General features: G+C 39.8%; 1 protein-coding gene across 1 annotated transcript; it reads right to left on the bottom strand.

Moving 5' to 3' along the window:
- Positions 1–9,367: 9,367 nt before the first annotated feature.
- Positions 9,368–11,473, bottom strand: LOC309708907 (piggyBac transposable element-derived protein 3-like; the record flags this gene model as incomplete). The annotated part of the gene is made up of 2 exons (XM_082537258.1): positions 11,237–11,473; positions 9,368–10,832 (listed from the first exon to the last, which is right to left on the bottom strand). The coding sequence occupies exons 1-2, from the start codon at positions 11,263–11,265 to the stop codon at positions 9,368–9,370; spliced, it is 1,494 nt and encodes a 497-aa protein (XP_082393384.1). The 5' UTR covers positions 11,266–11,473.
- Positions 11,474–15,251: the final 3,778 nt, after the last annotated feature.

The raw sequence follows: 15,251 nt of genomic DNA, 5'->3' as shown, positions 1-15,251 counted from the left end.
GTGAATAAAAGTATATGTTTTTGTCAATGTACCATAATAACAGAAGCGAAACGCAATATTGTGTCAGGACAATTCACTATTTATGCACAATAAATAAAGGAGCATAGCGCGACAATTTCTGTTCAGCGCCAGACTTGCTTGTAACCTATATCACTAATTATGTTATGAAAATGACGTATTAACTACTAAAAAACACTGACCTTCGTGTAAATGCTTGGAGCAGACTAACCTGTGAGCTGGAGTGTTCTGGGACGTTATATTTGGTCTTAGAATGGCTGCAATCCAGTCGCGTCTTTGTTACTTCGGAAACATGGCTTGAACAATTTCTCTTCAACGTCGTAATCCGATAACAACCGATCTCTTTACCCGTCGGCTTCCCGTGGCTGTCATGCGACCGGCTATTGCAGTTAATGATACAACAGCTTCTTGACATTTTTGTGTTTCTTTTTATCGCTGTATAACTGATTTTAATTGAAAGCCTGCGTGCGCTAGTACCGCTTGCCACGAGTTCCCAGAATCCTTTGCGGTTCTACCCGTGAATGACGTCACATTTTCAATCTCTATATAATATGCATGTTAAATTTTATATTTGGGGTAAAATATCAAGTCTTTTCAAGTAAACCGGTTCAAGTCCAATTCAAGTCCCAAGTCATTGGTGTAAAAGTCCAAGTCAAGTCACAAGTCTTAGAACATTTTTTCAAGTCAAGTCTAAAGTCATAAAATTAATGACTCGAGTCTGACTCGAGTCCAAGTCATGTGACTCGAGTCCACACCTCTGTTATTTAACAATTAAAGAAAATTTTCATGTTAGTCATACACTATGTAAATAATTGAGCTTATTTTCCATTTCATTGTGTTCAAATATTAATACTGCAGTGAAGATTACTGCAAAAAGTGGAGCCTATGGTGTCACTAAATTGATATTCCTAGTAGTCTGTTTTTCTCCTCAAGTGAAACAGGAAGAGCTGGAAATAAAAATCTAAAATGTAACAAAAACATTCAGTCATATGAAGGTACTTTGTATGAAATCACATAGCTGTCTTCAAGAGTGAAGGGACATTTGTGAACCCTGATTTTTTTTCAAAAATAACATAGAGAAATCTCTTGTTTCACATCAAAAGGACCTAATTCTTTTTCACTCATCAGCACTTTATTACTATTGCACTTCACCTGAAAATAAATGAACCGTTTTAGATCAAAGTAAGACATCTGAGAGAACGAAAATAAATGCCACACACTCGGGTCCCCAAATAGAGTGTGAAAGCAGCCAGGCATGTGACTATTGATCATCCTTTGTGCTGTTCTCCCAGTGCTGCTGAACGTATGGCACTAGCAAAGAGTTTGTGAGCTCTCATATGTAAATCAGTGATAAAGCCAAACCAAGAAGAAAAGCAACTCATTTGAGATAACTCACAAGGATGAATGAGTAACACAGAGGACTGTAATTTGTTGGCGCTTGGAAAATTAACAAGGTGCATTCTGAGAGCAGAACATCTTGGTCCTGATTAATGAAGAGATGACAGCAGGTTCATTGCACTGTACTTCAGATGGTAGCAATTTAGTGTTTAATTAAAAGTCCATTTTCTAAATATCGTCTCTCAATAAGACAGAATAAACAGATATGCATTCAAAGGTTTATGAAGTCAAGCCTATCTCTATTGTTATACAGATTCACTTTTGGATTCTATAATGTGTCAAAAGCACCAAAACCCAATTAATGTGTTTCAACTTTATTCTTTTTTTATTGATTATTCTTTTCTTCCAACTGTATAAGATAAAGGTCTAATCATCTGTTAGTTTACTCAGATTGCACAGAGTGTATATTTGTTAATAATTTGAATCATTTTGGATAAGGATAAGTGTAAGATAATGGGGAATTTCAGTTTTTACTTTATAATTTGTTTAGGATAAGATTTACAGTTAAATTGTATTTTCTTTCCTTATTTCATTTTTACGTACTGTTCCTTTAATACATGGTAACTGTGCATGGGGGGAGCGTTCGCGACTGGCAGTGTGGAGTAACGGGGCTTTAACTAGCTGTGGAGTCAAACAGTTTTCTTACCGTGTTTGCAGTGTACAGGAACATTCAAACGGATTATTTCAAGACTGTGGAAATAAATGTTTGCCTGATTGTTTTTCAACTACAAGCGGATTATTTTCAACTGCACAAAGACACGCGTATGGCCCAACTACCAGCTAGTGCTTCTGCGGTATTACCACCAATTAAATGACAGTCAGAAGAAGAGATGGCACAGTGTGTTTATTTTATCCCTGTGTTTAAAAATGAGGGAAGATGAGCATAATTGGATAGAAAACTACTGATGAAGACAGTGGTAACATTATTTATTAATATTTATCGTCCTGATCTAAATGAAATTTTGAAAGGTTTAGGTTGAACGCAAAAGCAGATAACAGGAAAGTCTTTGTTTTTATCTGGAAGAGCTAATGAACATTATTGGCTAGGCTGAGAAATACTAAGTGCTGGATGGCAAGGTGAGAGGCTGGGGGTTTTGGGTTACTGTTGAGCAGATGGGTTTTCTTGCACATAGGAACAACGGATAATTTAACTGGTAACCAGGCAAATATTTTTTTGCTTATCTACAGAACACAGCAAAAATGTTAAGTTAAGGGACAGGTTTTTTTGTGTTGTTCTGTAAGGATCTGGTCAGGTGATTACTCCAGCAACACTTGAAAGACTAGGAAACAACTTTATTAGCAGAACAGCGTGTTTTGGCTTGTGGCCTTCATCTTGACCATTACAAAATACCAAACATCGTTCTGTAAGGACAATAATAATAATAATAATGGATTGCATTTATATAGCACTTTTCGAGACCCTCAAAGCGCTTTACAATTCCACTATTCATTCACTCACATATTCATACACTGGTGGAGGCAAGCTACAGTTGTAGCCACAGCTGCCCTGGGGCAGACTGACAGAATCAGAATCAGAAAGACTTTATTTATCCCCAAGGGGCAATTAACATACAACAGAGCAGCATAACGTTGAAGATAAGAACAATAAGAACAGGCAATAAAAGTGAGATAATAAATACACAGAATATACAGTATACACAGTTTTAAAATTACACAGTTCAAAACTAAAGTGACTGAAAGGTGAATAAATAACTGTGAGTGACTAAGAGTGAATAAAGTGTCGGTAGTATAAAAAGAGTGTGGAGTAGTTTATGTTTCTGGTGTGGGAAATGGTCTTATCTGCTGGAGTTAAAAAGCAAAGAGTGGCTTTGGGGACAAAGATAGCTCTCCTCCTCTCAGTCCTGCAGGAAGTGCAGCGGAGGCATCGCCCGGAGGGGAGCCATTGAAATGCAGAGTGAAAAATGTGAGAGGGGTCGATGATGATTTTGGCTGCCTGTCTAAGGGCCTGTTGGCTGAAAACCTGTGCCAGAGTTCTGAGGGAGTGGAACCAGCAGGTAATGAAGAAGGTCATGATGCTTTCCAGGAAGGCATAGTAAAAAGTCATCATGATGGGTGTGCTGACTCCAAAGGAGTTGAGTTTCCGTATAGCCGTTGGTGGCACCTCCTGAGAATCTCCTCTGTGTTGGCAGAGAATTTCAGGAGGTTGTCAAAGATGGTTCACAGGTATTTGTACTCCTCGGCCATCGGCCCCTCTGGCCAACACCAGTAGGCGGTAGGTGAAGTGTCTTGCCCAAGGACACAACGACCAAGACAGACAGAGCTGGGGATCTTAAACTAAACAAATATTTAGTTTAAGCCAAACATGGTCTCTAATGGTGTGAGTGTCTAGAGCAGGGGTCGGCAACCCTAGGCACAAGGGTTAACTGATGGCACGACCATAGCTGGACTGGCCATTGGGCATTTGCTTGGTGGCCCGATGATTTTTTTTAAATATTTTTTGTAACGATGTAAACAATGAAAGGTGGTGGATTGGCCGGATGCTGGCCGGTGTGTAAAAATAACTCAGTTGTTTGGTAGTGGCTATCGCGGAGCTTCCACAGATTCAGTAACATTAGCAAGTGGTGGAGGCCAGCAGGTGGATGAGAGAAAGGGGAGGCAGGAGGAAGAGAGACCCGAGCGTCAGGTGAACTGAACTTCAAGTAAGAAGTTATGACCTGCAGTCTATCTGGGTCAGATATAAACCAAGTTGAGGTGGGGTTTATTTTCGTTGTGCTGACTTTTTACAGTCAGTTACGTCAGTTACAATAACTCCTACTGCGTACTAGCTAGCATGACAGAGTTTCTATACAGCTGGGTCGGTGCTGTGATGTTACTGATAGTGAACTTTATTTTATTCATAAGGTTAGTTAGTAGAGTTGCCAACCATCCCGTAAAAAGACGGAATCGTCCCGCATTCAGAGAAATTATTACACGTTTTGTGTTGAGCTGAGAGGGGACGCAGTTTGTCCCGGACTTCATCTAGAATGAAAAAAGACACAAAGGTGGAGTTATTCTGTTGTTACGCTGCACAGCTGCCTCTTCTTCTCTGATTCTCTCCCTCTCTCTCCTGTTGCTACTTTAATCATGAAACTGATCAATGATCAGCTGATCGGCTTTTCTCTTGTTTGTTTATCGTCCACTTTGCGCCAGAAAGAGGAAACCAGCGGATGTCGCGCTAAACAACAGCAGCATGTTTAAGCTTGATCAGCTGTTGTTAGAATTTATTTCATATTACTTTCTAGTATCAGCTGATGTTTGCTGGAGCCACAGCTGTAAAAGCTGCTGGTCATGATATGGTTTGGTTATCTGGTGAGAGGGAAACATGAAGATGAAACCAGGAGATGTCCTTACTGAATCATCAGAGCTGTGATGGAGAAACAGGTTTACCTTTTAGTTAACATGAATGAGTTAAAGGGAAGTTATGAGCTGTTTCTGAGAGACAAATAACACCAGGATCCTTTTCTATGTAGCTGACAGCTGGTAACTGTGCAGGGGCGGATCTAGCAAAGTTTTGCCAGGGGGCCAAGGGGGGCATTAACAGGGAAAGGGGGGCACAAAGAAATACTTTCTTATTTTCATTTAAAATGTCTGGCTGTTATTAAATAATTATCTGAAGCTTACAACCAAAGTTTTTATCTGATGTAAAATGTATAGAAATCATACATATACCAACAAGACAGTGTACATCACTGTCACAACAGTGTTTGTTTTCATTCAAAGGCTATATGGCTTTAATACCTGGTGGGCCGGTCTTTAGTCAAGCCCGGGCTGTTTTTTTGTCCCAGTCCAGCCCTGGGCACGACACGCAGTGAATTAATCTGAGAGGGTGCATCAAAAAATAAATGGCCGGGCCAGCAGTGCATATCACAAATCAGCTCGCATAGACACATTAGTTGTGCCTCTTCATAATGAATGATGGTATCTTAGCTAACAACCCCAACTACCAGATTCAACTTGTAATTGGCTAAAAATAATTTAGCCTACTGGTAAGAGGGACGTTGTTAGCTTTCCACAATCCGACACTTCAAAAGCTTCAGGAGCTTTCCGCTCAGCACAGCATCAGCACTACGGAAATACACAGATACATCCGTAGACTCGAGACACAATGCATTTTTTTAAAATGTTATTTATAAGATTTTAAGTTCAAAGTTACATAACGTCACACCAGACAAAGGACATAAGATTCAAAAACAATAACATTTAAGCACAAAAAAAAAAAAAACCAGAAACCAAACACACAACAACAAAAAACCCAAACAGGAAAACAGGAAAGAAAAGGAAAAAAAATTAAATAAATAAAAAATTTATTAATAAATGAAAAAAAAAAAAAATACACCAGTTAGCCAGTACAAATCAAAAGTTCAAAAGAAACACCATTGTTCAAAGAAGATGATCTTCTGCGTGAGTTTAGACAGGGCAACAGAGAGTTCACCAAGACCAAAAGATGTGGGAAACAAGTCCAGGAAGGAATCAGGGTCCGGCAGAAGTGCAGTTTCACACAAACACAAAGTGCAGTCAAATGGGTTAAAGTTTATGTTGAATTCCCATTAATATGATTGAGAAAAGGGCCCCAGATTTCGACAAACTTAAAATGGGTGTCAGCCAAACGATAACGAACCTCTTCAATATACAAACAAGCAATCATCTCATGTAGCCAAACCCTGAACAATGGAGGAGATGGTGATTTCCAGGCTCTAAGAATAAGTCTTTTAGCTACAAGCATGCCAAACATTAAGGCTCTCTGAAGAGGATGTCTGAGTGCCAATGAGGTTAGGGAGACACAATGCATTTTTGGGACTTTCAGGTGTATGGACCAATGTTTTATTTTCTGATCAAACCAGAAATCTTTAATGAGCAGCTAGATTTGTCTCGCATTAACTGGCTAAGTTAATGCCAGTTAATGCAACATCGAAGCAGCTGGTATCCACAGCTGTGCGTGTTCATGGAGCTTGCATTTTCACCTGCTGGACATCACTACCTGACAAGTTTAACTGTCTTCAGAACATTGCAGAGGCCTTATTGACAGTATTTGGCTCTAATATCTGTGTGAGCACATTTTCTCCTACACGAAGCGTGTCCTCAGGTAGCCGTCTGAATGCTGGAGTGCTGAGTGGGAGACCAGAGATGACATTAACATGTGTGTCTCTGTATTAACAGACATGCCATATTGGCTTAGTTTATTTTTCTTATCATTGTTGTGAGGACACCATAAATAGCATTTGTATTTTCTGTTGTACAGTCCATTTGCTGTTATGAAGTTCTTGTTGTGGATAAAATGTGTCTTTTTTTGTTTATATTGTGTAACTGTTCATATAGAGCATTATTAAATTTATTGCTAAAGCAATCATATGGCACACTGACTTCTGAGGAAATTTTAAATGGCACTCGCCATCAGAAAGGTTGCCTACCCCTGGTCTAGAGGATAACCAAGTTAGGCACACTGACAAGTGTCCTAGTGACTGTCAAAATTAACGCGTTAACGCAAATTAATCCGCCATCATGGTCAATGTGATAAAAAAAATTTAACGCAATTAATGCATCTGGAGTGCAGAATGACTCAAAATCCCTGAAATGTTTCTGTCAATGCATTTTGGGCAGTTTTTGCAAGTAGAGTTACCTTTGCACATGGGCAAATGGGCAGTTGATCAGGTAGTGCGTATATTTTCCCTTTTTTCTCGAGTCTGTTTGCTCATGCAAAATTAAATGCGATTAATATAGAATACAAATAAATGATATTTAATCGTGATTAATCAAAATTAATCCACTGTAACCCTGTAAGGTTTTAATTGTTTGACAGCACTCATTTATATTATATATTAGTGTATACTTACCTATTAGTATATAGGTTTTTTAAAAAGTTGTATTTCACAGGAGAGAACCTGTGTTAAAAGATTGAAGAAAACTATTCATTCATATTCATATTTTTTAAATCACTAGTCCTGGCACAAGCAACTGGATCTGCATAGGCTAGGCCTGTTAGGCGTTGGCGGTTAGACTCCGATTGCCCGCCTCGGCAGGTGTTCCATGCTTGTGTATTGGCAGGTATGTGTGGGTGTGTGTGTGTGGATACAGGTGTGTCTGGGAGCACCTGTTTACAGGCATCTTCAGGCCCGGATTGGAGTCTTTGCCATCTCCAGGCCTGGCCAGGTGGCTGGCCACACCTTAAAAAAATGATCGCACACCTGCAGCTGATCAAACATCGTCGGGGGAGCTACAAAGCAGTGTGGCTGAGAGCTCCTCGACACTGGATCGTTTTGTGACTTCCCGTCAGTTCTCAGTAAATGTGTGAAGTAAGTGCCAGTCTGCCGTTGTGTAAAGGTACTCACGGCTGCCTTTGTATGTGTGTTTCCCCAGGAGGATTTGTGGAAACAAGGAAGCAGCAGACGGACTGTACACAAGGAACGGAGACAGAGCACGGCGCACTGGAGAAGGGAGAAGACACGGAACGGGAGTCGGGATCGCACTGGGGATTTATTGTTGTTTGGATTGTTACATCTCTGTAAATAAATGCACTGCCTTCATCTAAGAGTCCTGTGTTTTGGGTCCTATTTTCCTCCACATCCCCACAGTCTGCCACGCGGACTGTGACACTCAGCCTGATGTTCTAGCATACCCAACCCATGGGAGTTTGGAGTTACAGAAGAATAGGGTGGCAGAGAGTAGATATAGTTGCCAACTCTTTGTTCTGTTGTTCTCTGCTTTACTAGTACTCTAAAGATAAAATCAGAATGCTGGCAGAGCGGAAGCTTTTCCAGATGATGGAAGTGAACTGAGGTCCCCTGTCCAAGGAGATGTCACAGGGAGGAGTTGACCTCAAAACCCCTTTCTGACCAGCCCATTTGTTGCTTCCCTGGCAGATGGCAATTTATGCAAAGGCACGAAAATGCAGAAGCAGTCTGTGAGTTATTATGAACGATCAGATCCGTTTGTGCCCAGATTTTTTTCAGAGTTGTAAGGCATATCATTTTATCAGTTGAGTCCCTCTGAATCATGTTATGTATTTATTTTTTCCATTTTGTACTTTTTTTTGAAGAAAATAGCATTTTTATGACTGGCAACAATTGTTGCCAGTAGTCACACAGCTTGTCACTAGGTCAAATGTCACCTAATAATAATAATAGAGAAGTAATAATAATAATATAATAAGAACAAAATAATAATATAGTCATAATAAATAATAACAAAAAGGTGGAGCCTCAGGTTCCCCCTGTATAAAATTCAAAACATCAAACAATTTGAACTGATTTCTTTATTCTCAATTTTTTTATACTCAAAAACTCAACAAACATTTTTTTCTTAGAACCTCTAAAAACATATATACATATATAACATATTTCTTCCCATACATTCCATCATCTTTCATGCATGTTCTACTCAGTGTGGTACTTCTTGAAGCACTCCACATGTAGTGGCACATCACACTTTCCACACGCAAATGATGTGCGTCCGCCGCAGTTCTTGCATCGCTTGTACCTGCTACCAGTGTTGCAGGGCCAGTGGTTCAAATTATCAAACCTGGTGGCATCAGTTATCGCCACCGCCATTGAAGATCTTCTGCCCTGCCTACTTGGCTTTGTTCCATGGCGCAGGAGGAGGGTCTGGGCTACCAGCCTCTGGAAGGAGAGGAGATCCTTCTCCCCGCTTTTCCAGGACCTAAATGAATGACAAAACAAGCATGATAGATGCATGAATGTGCATCGTTTCATCCTTTCTACAACGTCATGCCCCATATGTAGAATGTTCTGTAAAAGCAATATCACACTTGAGTTTGTGATGTTGGTCTGGATATCATCACTGTTGCTCTTGTTGACCGAAGAGCACTAGCGATGACCTCGAGTCAAACATCACCAACTCGATTGTGATATCACTAAATAACATACAGCCTTGTGTACCTGTAATAGCACCAGCTGTTCACCATGGCACTGTTCAGGGCCCAGCTGAAGCATGGCCCTCACCACTTCTTGGACCGGATGTTGACTCTGTAGCGGCTGACAAACTGGTCATGCAGGTCCACTCCTCCCATGTGTGTGTTGTAGTCCTGGATACACTTGGGCTGTCTGACCTTGTCCATAGTCCGCTTCTGTTTATTCCATCTCTTCGCCTCAGTTTCGGTGAACTCCCTCTCCATGTTCGACACCACGGTGACCACGCTGTTGTCATTCCACCTTACAATCAGCTTCTCTGCCTCAACCAGATACTCAGCATCTCCTCTGGGTGTCTTCTTGAAGGTCTGGGGTGCTGTGAAGGGAACGTTATGGAGCTGAGTTTGTCGCATCGTGCCACAGCTGCCATAGCCTCTCAGGGTCATCTCATCCACCAGGGACAGGGTTGTGAAGAGGTTGTCGTGGTAAAACTTGACTCCAGGTGGCACTTCAGCTTTCTCTGCCAGGCCAAGAACCACACTTGGACCCTGACCAAGTCCAGTTTCCACCAGATGTGTGTGGCTTCCTACATATGGCTCCATCTGATGGACAAACCCGGAGGAGGATGCTAAGCTCCATATTTTATACCCAAAACGAATAGGCTTCCCTCTAATAAACTGTTTGCACCCATGCCTTCCAAAATACTCAATCATCATCTCATCTACTGCCACATGTTCTGCTATCGGGATTGCGTTGTTGATGTCATTTAGATGCTTAAAAAGGGGACGCACCTTGAAGAACGGGTCAGCTGTGATCTTCATGTTGTCTACTAAATGAACAGAAGACATAATTTCATCAAACCTGTTCCTCCGCATGGCATCTTTTACAGCATTGTTGCTGACATCACAATCGTCTGACCAGAGAAGACGCCGCCTTGGGACTGTGTTGTATCCACTGATCAACAGAATACCGTAGAATGTAAGAAGTTCATCCTCAGTCAGGTTGAGCGTTTTCCCTTTTTGTTCAGCGTAGAGATTGGACATTTCCAGTGTGACATCTCTGAGGGACTTGGGATAAAATGTGAGGAAGATATCCACTGGATCATCTGATGTGAAGCCAGGATCATGTTCTTTGGGGACATAGCGAGGGATCTGATATTTTTTGTTGGCTTGTGCTGGTGCTTTGGCCGCAATTTTGATTTTTTTGAATTTCCTGTCTTGGTTCTTAGTTTTGTGGAGCATGGGCCCAACAATCTGACTGGTCACATTTTCATTTGTGCCACTGACCTTTCTAGTCTCTGTCTGACTCACTGAGGATGAGCACCCAGGATCATCATCGGGGGGATTTGGCAGCTGCATGTCCGAATTAGGTAGAAAGCCTTCACCTTTGAGTATTCTTGATGGGAGGCGGTTATGGTCACCAGTGGCCTCATCATCAGATTGGTCACTGTCACAGTCTGTGTCATGTGCGTGCATTTCTGACTCAGGCACAACTGTGATGTCCGCCACAGTTTCAGAGTCCTGCAGCATGGCCAGGATCTCTGCTACGGTGTACCTAAGGAAAGGACAACATACATGTTAGCTAGCAAGCGAATTTTAGCTAGCAAGAAAATGATGTATGGTAATGTATAAAAATCCTATACACAGAGGCCTTGAATACCTGTGAATTTATTTAGCTAGGAATTATTCTAAAAGGACTAAAATGAGCCATTGTACATCATTCTACAATTTTAAATAAGTAAATTAGGAGCAATCCTGCAGACAGTGTTTTCCTTTAGTTAGCGACATGCTATGTGCCCACTGGCAACTTTTGTTGCCACTCACAGAAATAAGCCCATGAACAAAAAAATATTTATCCTAGGTACAATTTTTTTGGGGAGGGTTACTCTAGAGACTTGAATGATTAAATAATTATAAATATGTTTGGGGGGAAAGTCATAAGAAATTTATGAAAATTACCTCTTTCCAGGATGATTTGCATCCGCCATGTCTTCAGCCAGAAAGAGCGGGAAGCAGATGATGTCATGCGATAGGAAGCACTTGGAAACGATTTTTTAAAAATCAAAACCTTTGTCTAAGTTGTCTACTAGCATATAAGTGGAAAAAGTTGCATTAGTACCTTTGAGATTTTTTATTGTGAGTCGAAAATGACAGTGATAAACTTTGGCAACAATTGTTGCCAGTGGGGCAAAACGGGTTAAACTCTTAGGCAGCACTATTTAGCAGATTTTAACCTCCTGTCCTTTTAATGAGAATTTTAATTTCTCTAAATATGAATGTGTTGTTACTTCTCTCATCAACCCTGCATCGGCTATGGAGTATCTCTGGTTGAGAAATGGTTTCCAAAGCCACAAAACTGTAACAACAGTAATCAGTAATGGTGAGATCAATTACATGGTTGTGAGAAGAAAAAAAAGAAACTTTGAAAGTGAACTTAGCTGATTTGGTCCAGGTCTTGTGTTTGTTTGATCTACACCAGGGATTTTAAACTCATTTTACATCAAGTACAGGAATGTTTCTGTCATTTAAATGTTTATCTATTACTGAACTACTTTATTGTAGTTTCAATGTCCCTGGGGAGGTATTTATTTGGAAGAAATGTTGCAAAATGTTCAAAAATACAGTTAAAGGTTCAGAAATGTATGCTCTCCATTATATTTCCCAAAGCTGTCCAACTTTGGGGTCTTTGCCAGGCTGATTCTGGCCCACAAGCCTTATGTTGCAGTACTCCATCCAAAACAAAAATCAAGTTTCCACATATAGGTTTAAGCTTTGCCTATGATGAGCACGGGTTTATACTTATCACAATAAATGCAACAGAATATCTCCTGTACGGATGTAAAAAACATTATCAGAAGACAAAAGAGGTGTATTGTTATTAAACACAACAGCTTCTCCTAGTGATTACAGACGTGGAAGTCAGTGTGATTTTGGTCTGTTTTAAGGACTTTGACTCTGAACATGCATCACTTTATTGTCTCATTTTATTTGGGCATTCAAGCCATTTGTTTGGGGAAACAAACTTTTTACTTTAGATCTTATTCCATGCTCAGGCAACATGATGTCAGCCCAACTGTTGTCCAATCCACAACACACAGAAGGGCGAATGAATGTGGTGCTGTCCATGACAGCTGACCGCTTTATTTCTAATTGTATGTCATACTGGATGATATCCAAAGCTGCCTCGGGGACAGCTCACAAGAGCTCCAAAGAGAAAGACCAGCATGTCACAATTTTTTTTAAATGTTTGATGATGGTTACAGTGTTTCAGTTGACCAATTTCTGACCCCTTAGCTGTGTACAACTGTAACAATGTTACTGATATAACACCTATTTTCATCATTTGTTTAAAAGCCTAATTTTAGCTTCTCTCACTCTGAGGCCCTCCTCCAAATAGCCCAGTCTGTGTTATCATTTTGTAATTTCATGTGCTGTATAGACTGTGTGGCTTAAGAGTCTGAGTCATTATTTAAACTGTCTTCAGTTCAACCAGCTGTTAATATTTTGCTGACATTTTTATCACATTTAGGGGGAAAAGACTGGGATCACTGGACTTCTACTTTTACATGAATAAAATGGACCTTTTTGAATTTGTTTCGTACCACAGTCTATCTATAGTCTATCTCATATCTAATAGTGTTGGTCTTTAAAAGCTGAAAGAAATCGACAAATGGTCAAAAGCTGCCAATATCCCACCCAGGTCATTTCCACAGATCTCACAGAAAATGCAACCTTTATCTTACCTCTGATGAATGCAAGTATGTATGAGCAAAGTGAAATGTTAATAGAAATCTTGAAGTGCTAGATGAGAAGACAACCACATTTCTTTGTCTTTCTTTTGTCCTTTCTCCCTCCCTTAAACCCAACCACTCATGGCAGATGGCTGTCTCTTCTCTAGTTTGCTTCTGCCAGATATTTCTTCCTGTTCAAAAGCCTTTTTTCCTTCCCACTGTTGCCAAGTTCTTTCTCATAGGGATTCTTTGGATTATTGAACTTTTCTCTATATTTTGTTAGAGTCTTACAATATAAAGCACTTTGAGGTGACTGCTGTTGTGATTTGGCGCCATATAAATAAACTGAATTTAATTAAAATTGAAATCTAACATGAATGTACAAAATATACTTTACTTTAGCATATCACCACCATCCATGATGATTATTCCAAGCAATGGTGCTTTATTCTTATCAGTGCAGCAGACCTTGACAGCTGCTGTAACTGCACTGAAGCTGGTTTTATTGAAGACAGTTAATCTTTGCTCTGGTAGGTGTATATCTATAGCAACAAACTAGAGTTTGACAGTCCTACCTCATTATTCTCATTTTAGTTGAGGTAACACTGAAAACACTCCCTTGCTTCTAAATTTGAGTCCAAATGTTTCAGCAGTGCAAGCATGGCTGCTGATAACATTTAATTGATTAGTGTGTGGCAGTCTGTTGTTGGTCAATAGTTGCACTTTGACAGCAAAAACTGAACTGAACGAACAATACAATGAATTCCTCACATGACAGTCTTCTTAGGAATTCAATTTTCAGCTGTTAATGTCTGAGATATGGACTAATTAGGAAATAATTGAAGAGCGATGCACATTCATTAGCAAATAAATTGCTGTCCATGGTTGCTGTCCACATTTTGAACTGATCAAACCAAATAGCTCCGAGCTCTAACCCCAGTTTGAAACACCACAGCACCAGCAGTGAAAAGAGCTACACATCAGCTGTCCTGGCATGTTTATAAAAGGTACTGTTATCTAAATAGCTAAGCAAATGACACATTAAGTCAGAAAATGGAGCTTCCCAATGACAATCAAGCCTATCAAGCTTTACAACAACAACACAGCAAAGAAGCAGTGACCAAACAATAAGTCCATGGTGGCTCATTACACAGCTGTTCTCAACGTGATCCAAGGGGAAAACAGACAGGAGTCAATTTCAAGTTGGTATGCGTCACATACAAAAGAAGTTGTTGTTGTTGTTTTTTTCCAACATTGATGCTGCTGTTAAGAAACTGTGTTTGCTGACAGATATGAATGGAAATCTTACCCTGCTTTAATAATATGTATACACACAGTATACATTATGCTGTTATATTATACAATAAGGATCTGATATTCATTTTAACCGACATTAATGTGCAGGATTGCAAAGCAGAACAAAATACTTATTATGTAAATCCTTCAATACATAACATTTCTTGTCTTATCGACTACATCATCAATCATTTGAACATTTTGCAAATGTATTTACTTTTTTTTTTTAAATTACTGGTAATTTAGGTTTTGTTCCTGCACCACAAAACCATTTAATTTCTTCTGCACAGTTTCTTACTCTATAGCCATTACAATGTATTATGTTAACAGTGAGAGTAAAACCATTATGCTTCAGATTGCAGGGTAGCAATAGTTGACAGGTGTAGCGTTTGTTTGTAACTATTTGCATCTTTTTATGCACCTGTATCTCTTGGTAAACAGTATAATTAAGATGAATTTCAGAAGCTGCAAACAATGTCTTTGTGTCAGGAAACATTGTCTTACTTTTATATGACACAGCCTATAGACGCAGGCTGCAGTCACTGCAGTGTAATTGTGCCTAGCAGAGTGAAAATGTCTAATAAACGTCCTCTCACATTTAAATGCAGCATTAAATGTTCTGCTGAGTCAGAATTCAAAACAAAGCTTACTTTTTTCTTTTGTTTGAATGCACACATTGAACTGAGTTAAAAGTTTTAGTTTGAGGAAGACCTACTGTGGAACCATACCTGATAACTGGGGATGTATTGTTTCAATGAGGAAAAATGACACTGAGCAGCTGCCACAGTACAGTGGGATACACTCACCAGCTACTTTATTCATCAACTGCTCATTGATGCAAATATCTAGTCAGCAAATCACATGGCAGTAACTCACATGTACTTAGGCATGGTCAAGACAACCTGCCAATGTTCGAATCAGAATTAAGAAAAAAGGTGATTTAAGAC

Source organism: Aulonocara stuartgranti (assembly GCF_965226115.1).
Source record: "Aulonocara stuartgranti genome assembly, chromosome: 6".
Classification (NCBI taxonomy): Eukaryota; Metazoa; Chordata; class Actinopteri; order Cichliformes; family Cichlidae; genus Aulonocara; species Aulonocara stuartgranti.
Note: the sequence above shows the minus strand (reverse complement) of the source record. Positions and strands in the feature narration are given on the sequence as shown.